Here is a 14,472-nt window from a genome sequence, read left to right as displayed (position 1 = left end):
AGTTGGGGGGTAGAGGGAAGGATAAGATGAAGATGAGGGGGAAAGGGGAGGATAGAGGGGGATGAGGAGAGGGGAAGGATGAGAGTGGGGATGATGAGGAGGGGGGGAAGTGGATTAGAGGGGTGTGGTAAGGAGAGTGAGAGGATAAGGAAAGGGGAGGATGAGGGGATGAGGGGGAAATGGGAAGGATAAGAAGGAGAAGGAAAGTTGGGAGTAGAGAGGAGGGTGAGGGGAGAGGGGGATGAGGGGGAGAATGAGGCGAAGCTGAGGAGGAGGCGAGGAGTTGGGGATGATGAGGAGGAGGATGAGAGGGGGAGGATGAATGGGAGCGAGGGAGGATGAGGGGGGGAAGCGGAGGGGAGGATGAGGGAAAGATGAGCGGAGGCGAGGGGCCGGGCATGATGAGGAGAGGATGAGGAGGAGCGGCACCGTAGCACAGTTTCTGCACAGCTCCAGGGTCCCAGGTTCGATTCCCGGCTGGGTCACTGTCTGTGCGGAGTCTGCACATTCTTCCCGTGTTTGCGTGGGTTTCCTCCGGGTGCTCCAGTTTCCTCCCACAGTCCAAAGATGTGCAGGTTATATGAATTGGCCATGCTAAATTGCCCTTAGGTTAGGTGGGGTTGCAGGGATAGGGTGGAGGTGCTTTTTCCATGAGCTGATGCAGACTCGATGGGCCGAATGGCCTCCTTCTGCACTGTCAATTCTATGAGGAGAAGAGGGGTGGATGAAGAGGAGAGGGGAGGATGAAGAGAAGGATGAGGGGGGAGAGTGAGAGGATGAAAATGAAGGGGAGTGAGGGAGGATGAGGAGAGGAGGAGGATGAGGAGGAGAGGGGGAGAATGAAGGGGAGTGAGGGAGCATGATGAGAGGGGGAAGCAGAGGGGTGAGGGGAGGATTAGGGGGAGGCAAGGGATATGGGAGGGTGAGGGGGATGTGGGGAATGGGGAGGATGAGGAGGAGATGAGAATGAGGAGGATGAGGGAGAGAGTGGGAGGATAAGGGAGAGAGTGGGAGGATAAGGGAGAGAGTGGGGGATGAGGAGGAGAGTGGGAGGATAAGAGAGAGAGTGGGGGATGAGGAGGAGAGTTGGAGGATGAGGAGTGGGAGAGGATGAGGTGAGGACGAGGGGTTAAGGGGAGGATGAGGGGGATGAGAAGGAGAGAATAAGGGGGAGAGAGGAGGATGAGGGAAAGATGAGGAGGAGGTGAGGGGCAGGGGAGGATGAGGGGGATGTGGGTATGGGGAGGATGAAGAGGAGAATGAAGAGACGGGAGGATTTCCAGCAGGAGAGGGGGATAGGGGAAGGCAAATTGGGAGGATCAGTAGAGGGGGAATGAGGGGTAGTTGTGGAGCATGAGAAGGAGAATGAGGTGTGAGGGGGAGGATGAGAGGGGGATGAGAAGGAGAGGGGGAGGATGAGCAGGAGAGGGGAGGATGGGGAGGAGAGGGAAGGATGAAGGGGAGGATGAGTGGAAGAGGGGGCTGGGGAGGCTCAAGGGAGGTGGGGTAACTGCTGACAGCGGCGGACTCTAGGACCTGGCGGAAGCCGGGAGCGGGGCGTCTGCAGGAACGAGGTTGTTTACAAACTAGAGGCGAAAATGGAGAAAGTAAGAGTGGGGCTTGTAACTATCAGTGTGATCGCGCAGCTGGTACTGCCTAGTGCAGTCACCCAACGGACAGGTAAATACTGAGAGAGGAAAGGGATGAGGATGAGGATGAAGATGGGGATGAGGATGAGGGGGGAGGGAGACAACTGCTTTGAGCCGGGGGGGGGAGAGGGTCTGCTGGTTTTTTTAAAGTTTCTTTATTCATTTGCAGGTAGTGGGTGCCGCTGGCTAGACCAGCATCTATTGCCCTTGAGAAGGTGGTGGTGAGCTTCCTTCTGGAACCACTGCTGTCCATAGGGTGTAGGTACACTCACTGTGCTGTTAGGGAGGGAATTCCAAGATTTTGGCTCAGTGACAGTGAAGGAACGGTGATATATTTCCCAGTCATTAAAAAATTTTTTTTTAGAGTACCCAATTCATTTTTTCCAATTAAGAGGCAATTTAGCGTGGCCAATCCACCTACCCTGCACATCTTTGGGTTGTGGGGGTGACACCCACTCAGACACAGGGAGAATGTGCAAATTCCACACTGACAGTGACCCAGAGCTGGGATCGAACCTGGGACCTCGGCGCAGTGAGACAACAGGGATAACCCACTGCGCCACCGTGCTGCCCCATTTCCCAGTCATAATGGATTGTAGTTTGGAGGGTAGTGTTGACCTGTATCTGCAGCCCTTGTCCCTCTAGGACAGTGTTTTCAAACTTTTTTTTCCCAGGGACCCATTTTTACCAACCGGCCAACCTTCGGGACCCATGCCGGCCGACCATTTTTGCTTACCCTTAATGCGACAGGCGACCCTGCTTGGTCCTCACGATCTCACTTGCTTTGTCATTCAAGGTTACATTTCTGTATGGGTTGTGCATCAGAGGCCCTGGAGCTCACACCCACACTGCTTTGTCCTGCTGTGGATTCTCCTGAGCCACTCTCTCCAGCAGTTTTAGTTGTGAGATCCTGGCCTGTTTGTGTCTCTGGTCCTCTCTTCCTTATTACAAAATGATCCATTTTAAATTTTACTGTCCTGTTGCTTGTTTGCTGTTGACAAAATGGAGGAATCGCAATTGCACCCAGAACACGTGACGCCAGCGTTCGGGTTGCGTGACCTGTTCTGTGCCATTGCTTCAACTAGAAAGACTATTGAATTTTTAAAAAATCTTCTGCTGGGTCAGCGTGCAGATGTCCAGAGAAGGCGGTGTTTCTCGCTGGGCTCCGGGCATGCGCACTAATGAGCGGGCACGTACGTGCAGCGCACCCGCATTCTGGAAGCCGGTCACAGCTGGCATTTTTAAAAGTCGGCTGCTGCGGCCGTTGCACATTAATTCCCATGATTGGGAATGCCGTGATGAATGGCTCCGCGACCCTCCCAACAACCACCTGCGACCCACCTGCGGGTCATGACCTCAACTTTGAAAATGACTGTTCTAGGACAGGGTTTTCCACAGTGTGGGTCACGGGTGGTTGTCAGGAGGGTTGCGGAGCGATTGGTTGCGGTGGCCCCGATCACTGGAGAAACGGCCAATGGTCATTGCTGGCATCTTTGTTGAGAATGGCAGCTGCTGCTGCCTTTCAAATGAGAAGAAAATTAGGCTTAGTGCAGTCTTCTGGCCAAACGGCAGCAGTGAGCAGGTCACGTTCCTGACATGTACACTTGACATCAAGCGCCCTCTTTGTATGTGCTTTTGCTGCCAAATCATGGGGGATAGCTGCTTCCATTTTCTAGCTGCTGACAAGCGAGCTGTGAAGATTCATTGTTTTCTTACAAAGATGACCAGAGACACAAATAGGCAGAATACCTACTGGACAGGATCACGCAGCAGAATCTGTTCGCGAGAACTGCTCAGAGTACAGGGAGGGATGGAGCAGTGCTAGTGTTAGCTCTGTGCCGAACTGCCAGACCTCTGGCTAACAGCCTACAAAGAAGAAACTTAACTCCTGTACAAAGCAGTATAAAAATGACTTCTTGAGTTATGGTTTTGTCAATTGTGCCAATGCAAATAAGGATAAGGTGTGTTATATTGTTGCTGATTTTCTCCTTAGTTCAATTGCTCTGTTAGTTACCTTTGCTCTCGAGTCGCCAGGTATCTTTATGATACCGCCACGAGGTTCAAGTCCGAGTAATGATCAATAACCCAATACACCGATTAGTAAGATTTAAATCAAAGCACATTTATTATACACAGTAATCGCTACTCATGCACAAATTCTACATCTAAGCTACTTCTATAACTAACAGGCCTATACTAAACTTTGGACTGGCCCACCAGGTCAGGGAAACAAATGGCCTTTCGTTCGGGTTCTGAGTCTGTGGGATTCGAAGTTGGTACGGATTGGTAGCTCGGAGCGCCTATCTCGTAGCGAGTGTTGACTTAAGACTTACGGGTTTTGGTGATCACTGGAGTCACTGCACCGGTCACGGTCAATGTTGGTTTGTGTTGCTGGGTGACCCGGGCAGGAAGAAGAGAGCGATTTGAACTTGGGGCTCAACTCTTATAGTCCCCAGGGGCTTCACGCCTTTCCGGGCGGACCCTGTACCTGGTCCCAAGTGATTGGACTTTGTCCCAATCGCTTGGTTCGATTTTCTCCAATACTGGAGCGGTTCCCTGATCGATGGGCGGTCTTGAGATGCTCGTTCACCTCCTTTGTGTTGGCTCCTGCTGGCACCGAGGAGTCTGGCTTTGCTTTGTGTGTCAAAAATGTTACTTATTGTTCCCGGGGATTGCTCATCAGTATGCAGATGGCTGCTACTTTGTTATGCTGATGGACGCTGGTATCGATGTTGTCTGGTTTTTGCAGAGGTAAATACACAGCAAACCTGCTGGTTTCTGTCTTGTTGGCTGACTTTCCCATCAGCCTTTGCCGTTCGCCATTTTAAATCGGGAGTTGGCCACAATATACAGGGAAGTACTAGCAAATGAGAGGAGAAATTTCAGGCTTTGAAAGAGAAGTGGTGGGTGAAAAACTCCTTTTGAGGTTGAGACCCCAGATTCCTATTAACTTACAACTGACTCCAAATGAAAAGACTATGCTACTGTACATGAACTGTCACATTAAAAACATGCCAAAAGCTCATGAGGCTGTCAACATTCTGGAGTATCCAGTGCTGAGTAAAACAAGCATTTTGTTGCTATTGCCATTCACAACGACCAAACGTGAGAGGTTGGATTTTCCGTTCTCACAAAGATGAAGATAGCACAACAAAACTGGCTGAGTCTACACCTGATATGCACATTGCCCTCTCCTGTTAACCTGATTAGAGTGAGATCATGAGGACCAAGCAGGCACCCAGTTCGCATTAAAGGCAAGTGAATGTGGCGTGGTTCGCGAAGGTCGGCTGGGCCGGCGTGGTTCGCAAAGGTCAGCTTTGGACCAGTACGTAGGTGGTGGAATTTGATTCAGTCGTCTCGCTCTTAGAATAGGAACAGGAGAGTGTTTCTGAAGCTTTCTTCTCAACTGAGCAGCCCTTTTCAGTATTCACTCTGTTCACCCCGCATGGGGAAAGGGCTAGAAAAGTTACCCTAAAAATTATCTGTTCCATCCCCAACCTGACTGGAAAACCACATCCAGCAGGTTCATCTACCTGCGGTCAGAAAATCAAAGTTAAACTGAATTTCAGAACCTGGAATGTACGAACCCTCGTGGAAAATTAGCAAATCAATCGACTGGAACAGAGAACTGCCCTTGTTGCCAGTGAACTTAGGCACTTCAACATTGATGTCGCTGACCTGCAAGAGGCCCGAAGAGCAGGTGAAGGGCAGCTGAGGGAAGATGACAGTGGTTACACCTTCTCTGGAGAGGAAAACCTGAGGATCAGCCCAGGACACATGAATTTGGTTTCATCATCAAGAACAAACTTGGCAACTGACTCTCTCAGCTCCCTGTCGGCATCAGCAAGTGCTTCATGACCCTCCATCTGCAACCTGCCCAGAACCAGCAGGCAACGGTTGTGAGTTCTTACGCCCCAACCTTGATATTACAGATGAATCCAAAGAAGGCTTCTTACTCTACCCTGGACACTATACTATCCAACATCCCAAAGGAAGAAAATATCATCCTCCTTGGGGACTTCAATGCCAGGGTTGGAAAGGACTCCTCATCTGGAAAGGGAGGAGTTGGGAATTGCAACTCCCGTGGAGTTCTCTTGCTCACCAAATGTGTGGAACACCAGCTTGTCCTTACTAACACACTGTGCTGCCAAAAAGACAGCTCAAGACTTCCTGGCTCAAAGCATTGCCACATGATCGACTTTGTCATCGTCTGATCCCGAGACCAAAAGGATGCACTCATCGCCAAAGCAATGACCGGTGCAGATGACTGCTGGACAGACCGGTTCATCCGCTCCTCTATGTTCATCAAACTCCACCAGAAGCAGTAGAAGGTGAAGAAACACCTTAGGAAACAATCAATGTTGAGCAGCTTCAAAAGCCTTGCATGCCAGTGAATTTCCAACAATTTCTTCACCAAAATCTTCAAGTGTCCATTCTAATGGAGTGGAGGAAAACTGGAAAGAGCTGAAGACAAGCACCATCTCAAGCTGTGAAGTTCCTGTCAAAAGGCCAGCTGTCCAGAGAAATTTAACAACATCCTTCGACTTCTCCACCACAAGATGTCAGCGACAGTCGTCCCCGACGGAAATAAGACAGAAACCTTCGAGGTCAAGACTGGAGTCAAGCAGGGATGTGTCATCGCCCCACCCTTTTCTCCATCTTCATCGTCACCATCCTTCACCTTGTCAAGAACAAGCTTCCCAATGGAGTGGACATCGTCTACAGGATGAACAGAAGACCTTTCAATCTCAACCAGTTGAAATCCAAGAAGCAAACAACACCAACAATGCTCATGGAACATCAGTATGCGGATGACATCGCCACCTCCCCAAGCCATGCTTGACACCTTCATGGAAGCATACTGAAGAATTAGTCTCGGCCTCAACCCCCCCGATGATGCAAGTCCTTTACCAACTCGCCCCAGGGCAAGATCCAGTCACCCCCTCCACCAAGATCAACAGAGGAACTCTCCCAAGCGTGCAACATTTCCCATACCTGGGAGCCATCTCTCCTCTAAGGCTGACATTGATACGGAGATCCGATATCGTATCCAATCTGCAAGCGCCTCCTTCAGGCACCTAAGGATGAGAGTCTTTAACAACTGTGACATCCGTGCTGTCACCAAGATCCTCGAATACAAGGCGGTCATCCTCCCAATTCTTCTATACGGCTCAGAAATTTAGACAATGTACAGGCGCCACTTCAAGGCCCTGGATAGGTACCATCGATGCTGTCTGAGATAGATTCTCCGCATCAGCTGGGAGGACAGGTGCACTAGCATCAGTGTCTGTGAAGAAGCCAAGAACACCAGCATCGAGGCCATGATCATCCAAAACCAACTCCGCTGGGCTGGCCATGTGCTTAGGGTTTCAGAGACCTGACTGCCAAAGTAAATCTTCTATGCCAGCTCAAGGAAGGCTTCCCAACAAGAGGTCGACAAAGGAAGCTCTTCAAAGACACTTTGAAATAGAATATCGACGTCTATGCATGGGAAATCCTTGCTCAGAAGACTACTTGGAAGAATCTCCTGATTGAAGGAACACAATTCTTCGAGGACACATGACGGCAAAAGGAGGCCCTGAAAAGGAGCCTAAGAAAGGAATACCAGCGATCTAGAGTCCCTAGAACCGACCCCAACTCCCGGACACACGTGCCACATGTGCAGTCAAAGATGAGGCTCTAGGATCGGGTTCCTCAGCCACGCAAGAATCCACAGAACCCATAACCAGTAACACAGAGTTTCTTAGGTGGACGGTCATACTTGTTAACGAGTGATCATAGAATAAGGTGGTTTCTTATCAGGGCGACATGGTGGCACAGTGGTTAACACTGCTGCCTCACAGCGCCAAGGACCCGGGTGACTGTGTGGGTTTCCTCCGGATGCTCTGGTTTCCTCCCACAGTCCAAATATAAGCAGGTTAGGTGGATTGACCATGCTAAATTGCCCTTAGTGTCCAAAGATGGGCAGATTAGATGGGGTTGCAGGGATGGTGTGGGCCTGGATAAGGTGCTCTTTTGTAGGAATGTCTGCCTCCTGCACTGTAGGGATTCTAGTTGTTTCTAATATCCTTTCCTAGATAAGGGAACCAAACTGTATATAGAAAAGACTTGAAAAATGTTTGCAGTCAAATTAGTATCTTTGTTGCCACAGTACTGCTTGAAATAGAGCATTTCTAGTTATTCTTTCAAGTCTGGCCTTGTGACTTGATTTACTGTCATCAAATATGAAAGTCTTTGTGAACTGATTTCTTCTGAATTGAAAAGGCAGGTTTGCATCTGGTAGGCTCAATATTATTGGTGAAATTAACACTATTTCCATGAAATTCTTTGGTACTAAAAATTGGAGTAGGACATTTAGCCCATTGAGTGTGCTCCACCATTCAGTAATATCATGGCTGATCTGACTGTCTTAACTTTCATTTTCCTGCTGCCTCCTATAGCCCTGACTCCCTTGTAAACAAGATCAAAGATTTGTCTAACTCTTGTCTTGAATATGTCCAATGATACAATCTCCATTGTTCTCTCAGATAGAGAATTCCAAAGATTAAAGACCCCCTGAGAGGAGAAATTCCTCTTCATCTGTCTTAAATGGGAGATCTCTTATTTTGAAACTGACCCCTAGTTCTAGATTCCCCCTGCTTCATCCACCCTGTCAATCCCCCTTAGAATCATTTATGGTTCATAGAATCCCAACAGTGCAGAAGGAGACCATTCGGTCCATTCAGTCTGCACCAACCCTCCAAAAGAAACTCCGGCGCCTGTTCGGGTACACTGAGGGAGAATTCAGAATGTCCAATTCACCTAACAAGCATGTCTTTCGTGTCTTGTGGGAGGAAACCGGAGCACCTGGAGGAAACCATGCAAACACGGGGAGAATGTGCAGTCTCCACACAGACAGTGAACTAAGCCGGGAATTGAACTCGGGTCCCTGGTGCTGTGAAGCAACAGTGCTAACCACTGTGCTACAATGCCACCCCTGTAATCCCTGTAACCATGCACATTATCTGTCAGGGAACAATCTAATTCCCATCTGAATACCTCCATTGAACCTGCGTCCACCACCTTCTTAGGCAGTTTGTTGCAGTCTCCAGTCCCCTGTGGGTGAAAGGAAAATGTACCTTCACTTAATTTCACCTCCTTTTTCCCAATATTTTGAATCTGTGCCCTCTAGGTCTTGATGTCCTCCTGAGTGGGATCGATCAATTTCTCACTCTTTATCCTGTCCACAACCCTTAGGATCTTGAATACCTCTATCAAGTCTGCTCTCCTTCTTTTCGCCAAGGAAAACAAACCCAACCTTCCCAATCTATCCTCACAGCTACAAGTAGAATACTTGACTGAGGAATTGAAATGTCTAAATGATAAACTTGTAGAGGCAAAGTCAATAAAGGTAAATTCTCAGATAAAACATGATGGGACTTCAAGCATCAGAAGTCTCTAATGAAGTATTGTGAAAAGGAATTGCTGGTGAATCAGAACAGTTGGGTGAGTACAGAATTAAAAACCAAGACTAATGACCTGTTAGAGCTTCGTAATGAAAAGAGCAATGGGATTCCTGAACTCAATATGATTTGGAGAACAAGAGCAGATCCAGAATTTAACAGATGGGGAAAATTTTAAGAAACAGACTGAGTGAATTGCAGGAGTTTGAAGAGCAGTCAATAATCATGGAGAAAGAATCTGAAATGAATTTAGTGTTCAGACAAAGTTGTTAACCTTGTACAAGGATTTCACGAATGACTCTGAAACAAAGACAACTGAAATCGCAGAGATAGTTGTTAGGGTTGGGGTGAGCTGAATGAAAAGATTAACAAGCTTGGGAAAGAGGAGAATAAACAAATACCTGGATAAACGTGTGAAAGAAGCAGAAATGAAAGTTCTATTTTTGAAATGACAACGGGAAGAAAATGAATGTGCGCCGAAGACTGGAACATCTCGTGGATAAACTTGAGTACAGAGAGGAAAAGTCTTTCAATGCAAGTTTATTCATCTGGTGTACAAAATTATGAAGGGAAGAGAAAAGAGTGAACAGGATTAAATTCTTTCCCCTGGTGGATAATTCTAGAACCAGGGGACATAGCTTCAAGATAAGGGGCAGAAGGTGTAGAGGGGATATGGGGAAGAATTTGCTTTTATGCAGAGGGTAGTGGGTGTCTGGAATTCCCTGCCTGAGTTGGTGGTGGAGGCAGAGACCCTAAACTCTTTTTTTTAAAAGTACCTGGATCTGCACCTTAAGTGATCTGAGCTACAGGCCGGGTGCAGGAAGGTGAGATAGAAAGAGCACCTTGGTGTCCTCAGGCTGGCATGGAAAAGATGGGCCAAATGGCCTCCTTCTGCACTGTAACTTTTCTATGGTTCGATGGTATTGACTGAATAACGAAAAGAGAAAATCGGTTATGGAAAAAATGTGAGGAGTATTATTTTGAAGGTGGTCAAAAGAACCGATTACAATCATAGAGTCATAGAGTTTTTACAGCATAAAAAGAGGCCCATCGTGTCTGTACCGACCATAAAGCACCTATCTATTTTAATCCCATTTTCCAGCACATTGGCCGTAACTTTGTACGCTTTGGTGTTTCTTTTTATCACTTTTTAAAAATAGATTTAGAGTATCCAATTCATTTTTTTTCCAATTAAGGAGCAATTTAGCGTGGCCAATCCACCTAGCCTGCACATCTTTTGGGTTGTGGGGGCGAAACCCATGCAAACACGGGGAGAATGTGCAAACTCCACACTGACAGTGACCCAGAGCCGGGATCAAACCTGGGACCTCGGGCGCCGTGAGGCAGCTGGGCTAACCCACTATGCCACTGTGCTGCCCTACGCTTTGGTGTTTCAAGTGTTTATCAGAATGCTTCTCAAGTGCTGTGAGGGTTCCTGCCTCTACCACCCTTTCAGGCAGTGAGTTCCAGATTCCCACCACTCTCTTGGTCAAAAGATTTTCCTAAAGTCCCCACTAAATCTCCTGCATCTTATCTTAAATGAATGAATGAATGAATATTGCTTATTGTCACAAGTAGGCTTCAAATGAAGTTACTGTGAAAAGCCCCTAGTCGCCACATTCCGGCGCCTGTTCGGGGAGGCTGGTACGGGAATTGAACCGTGCTGCTGGCCTGCCTTAGAATGCTTTCAAAGCCAGCGATTTAGCCCAGTGTGCTAAACCAGCCCCTGGGTCCCTTGGCTATTGACCGTGCTACTAAGGGAGAAAGTTTCTTCTTATCTACTAAATCTATGTCCTTCATAATTTTGTTCACATCAGTCGGGTCCCCCTCCGCTTTCTCTGCTCTAAGAAAATTAACCGAGCTTCACCAGCTTCCCTTCATAGAACATAGAACGATACAGCGCAGTACAGGCCCTTCGGCCCACGATGTTGCACCAAAACAAAAGCCATCTAACCTAGCTGAAATGCTCCAGCCCAGGCAACATTCTGGTGAATCTCCTCCGCCTCCTTTCTAGTGCAATCATTTACTTCCTATAGTGTGGTGACCAGAACTGATCACTGTAACCTAGCTGTAGCCTAATAAGCGTTTTATATATTTTTATTCTTTAATGGGATGTGGGCGTAACTGGCTGGGCCACCAGTATTGCCCATTCCTACTTGCCTTTGAGGCATTTATGAGTAAACCTCATTGCTGTGGATGTGGAGTCAATAAAGAGAGCAGATTTCCTTCCCGAAAGGACATTAGTGAACCAGATGGGCTTTTAAGACAATGATTTCATAATTACAGATTTTTATTCAAATTTCACCATCTGCTGTGGTGGGATTCGAACATGGGCCTGAGTGCATTAGCATGGGCCTTAGTGCAATACCACTCCGCCACTGCCTCGCCTATGTTATTCATGGATCAATCATAACCTCCCTTACATTCCATGCCTTGGCAAATACCCCTCACGCCTTCTTAACCATTTTATCTACCTGTCCTGCTGCCTTCGATGTACATCTTTGGACATGCACCCCAATGTCCCTCTAGTCCTCTGTACTCAGTAGCGTCCTACCGTTCATTGTGTTTTCTCTTGCCTTGTTCGTTTCCCCAAAATGCATCACCTCCCACTTTTCAGGAAACTTTTCAGGGTTAAATTCCATTTGCCACGGTTCTGTCTATCTGACCATCTTTCCTCCTCACTATTTACCATACCAACAATTTTTGTGTCATCTGCAAACTAACTAATCATAGCCCCCACATTCACATCTAGATAATTAATTTACCGGACAAGAAACCCACTCACTTTTTTAAATTTGTAAAACTGTGAGGATAGAATATTTCGCTCCAGGAGTGATTCCACGCCAAAATAATGATATGGTATATTAAAACAAACTTTATTATTAACACAGTATTATACTACCTTAACAGTAAGAAATATAGCTTTCAATTATAAGTTAAACAATGGTTAACAATAAAATGGAGCACTTTAATTTCTAACAGATAGCATCTTTATCTTCAATCCAGCAAAACCCATCACAGGTCAAAACCCACTTTTAAATTATGTTAGCACACACAGGATTACTTGCCTATTTTTTGGCTAAAGAATTCCTTTAAAAGACAGCTTGGAAAGAGAGAGTTTCTTTAAATACATTAAAAACAAACGGGAGGCAAAAGTTAGACATTGGGCCACTCCAAAATGACGTTGGTAATCTAGTGATGGGAGACAAGGAAATAGCTGAGGAACTAAATAAGTACTTTGCATCAGTCTTCACAGTAGAAGACATGAGTAATATCCCAACAATTCAGGAGAGTCAGGGGGCAGAGTTGAATATGGTAGCCATCACAAAGGAGAAAGTGCTAGAAAAACTAAGAGGTCTAAAAATTGATAAATCTCCGGGCCCAGATGGGCTACATCCTAGAGTTCTAAAGGAGATAGCTGAAGAAATAGTGGAGACGTTAGTTATGATCTTTCAAAAGTCACTGGAGTCAGGGAAAGTCCCAGAGGATTGGAAAATCGCTGTTGTAACCCCCCTGTTCAAGAAGGGAACAAGGAAAAAGATGGAAAATTATAGGCCAATTAGCCTAACCTCGGTTGTTGGCAAGATTCTAGAATCCATTGTTAAGGATGAGATTTCTAAATCCTTGAAAGTGCAGGGTCGGATTAGGACAAGTCAGCATGGATTTAGTAAGGGGAGGTCGTGCCTGACAAACCTGTTAGAGTTCTTTGAAGAGATAACATAGGTTAGACCAAGGAGAGCCAATGGATGTTATCTATCTTGACTTCCAAAAGGCCTTTGATAAGGTGCCTCACGGGAGACTGCTGAGTAAAATAAGGGCCCATGGTATTCGAGGCAAGGTACTAACATGGATTGACGATTGGCTGTCAGGCAGAAGGCAGAGAGTTGGGATAAAAGGTTCTTTTTCGGAATGGCAACCGGTGACGAGTGGTGTCCCGCAGGGTTCAGTGTTGGGGCCACAGCTGTTCTCTTTATATATTAACGATCTAGATGACGGGACTGGGGGCATTCTGGCTAAGTTTGCCGTTGATACAAAGATAGGTGGAGGGGCAGGTAGTATGGAGGAGGTGGGGAGGCTGCAGAAAGATTTAGACAGTTTAGGAGAGTGGTCCAAGAAATGGCTGATGAAATTCAACGTGGGCAAGTGCGAGGTCTTGCACTTTGGAAAAAAGAATAGAGGCATGGACTATTTTCTAAACGGTGACAAAATCCATAATGCTGAAGTGCAAAGGGACTTGGGAGTCCTAGTCCAGGATTCTCTAAAGGTAAACTTGCAGGTTGAGTCCGTAATGAAGAAAGCAAATGCAATGTTGTCATTCATCTCAAGAGGCTTGGAATATAAAAGCAGGGATGTACTCCTGAAACTTTATAAAGAATTAGTTAGGCCCCATTTAGAATACTGTGAGCAATTTTGGGCCCCACACCTCAGGAAGGACATACTGGCACTGGAGCGGGTCCAGCGGAGATTCACACGGATGATCCCAGGAATGGTAGGCCTAACATACGATGAACGTCTGAGGATCCTGGGATTATATTCATTGGAGTTTAGGAGGTTGAGGGGGGATCTAATAGAAACTTACAAGATAATGACTGGCTTAGATAGGGTGGACATAGGGAAGTTGTTTCCATTAGCAGGGGAGACTAGGACCCGGGGGCACAGCCTTAGAATAAAAGGGAGTCACTTTAGAACAGAGATGAGGAGAAGTTTCTTCAGCCAGAGAGTGGTGGGTCTGTGGAATTCATTGCCACAGAGGGCGGTGGAGGCCGGGACGTTGAGTGTCTTTAAGACAGAAGTTGATAAATTCTTGATTTCCCGAGGAATTAAGGGCTATGGAGAGAGAGCGGGTAAATGGAGTTGACATCAGCCATGATTGAATGGTGGAGTGGACTCGATGGGCCGAATGGCCTTACTTCCGCTCCTATGTCTTATGGTCTTATGTAGATTTTGTGTCAGACTACTACTTAGCCTGACAGCCTTTTGCAGATGCTGCTGTTTAGCTTCCAGCCAAAACTGACTAAAATTGACTGCCACAGACCTGTCCCCTCCCATTACTACGTCATCTTCATCCCACTCAAATCCCATGACCTAATTACTTATGTTCAAACACAAAGGGCGTGATTCTCCGACCCCCCCTCATGCCGGGCCAGAGAATTGCCGGGGGGCGGCATGAATCCTGCCCCGACGCTGGCTGCCGGATTCTCCGGCGCCGGTTTTTCGGCGTGGGTGGGAATTGCGTCGCGCCGGTCAGGGGCCATTGGCAGTGGCCCCCCTAGCGATCCTCCGCTCCACAATGGGCCGAGTGGCCGCCCGTTTCCGGCCAGTCCCGCTGGCGTAAATCAAACAAGGGCCTTACTGGCGAGACCTGGCTCTACGGGCAGCCT

The 14,472-nt window shown here is 47.3% G+C and overlaps 1 protein-coding gene across 1 annotated transcript in view; it reads left to right on the top strand.

The window, feature by feature from the left end:
• Positions 1-1,533: 1,533 nt before the first annotated feature.
• The window catches only part of pik3ip1 (phosphoinositide-3-kinase interacting protein 1), a 34,078-nt gene continuing 21,139 nt past the window's right edge, over positions 1,534-14,472 (top strand). Inside the window, exon 1 of the mRNA XM_072499915.1 lies at positions 1,534-1,680. Within this exon, the coding sequence (XP_072356016.1) occupies positions 1,599-1,680 (82 nt within the window). The 5' untranslated portion in view covers positions 1,534-1,598. The remainder of the gene's footprint in view (positions 1,681-14,472) is intronic.

This window comes from Scyliorhinus torazame, chromosome 1, assembly GCF_047496885.1.
Source record: "Scyliorhinus torazame isolate Kashiwa2021f chromosome 1, sScyTor2.1, whole genome shotgun sequence".
NCBI classification, from domain to species: Eukaryota; Metazoa; Chordata; class Chondrichthyes; order Carcharhiniformes; family Scyliorhinidae; genus Scyliorhinus; species Scyliorhinus torazame.
This window is presented reverse-complemented; position numbering and strand designations above follow the sequence as displayed.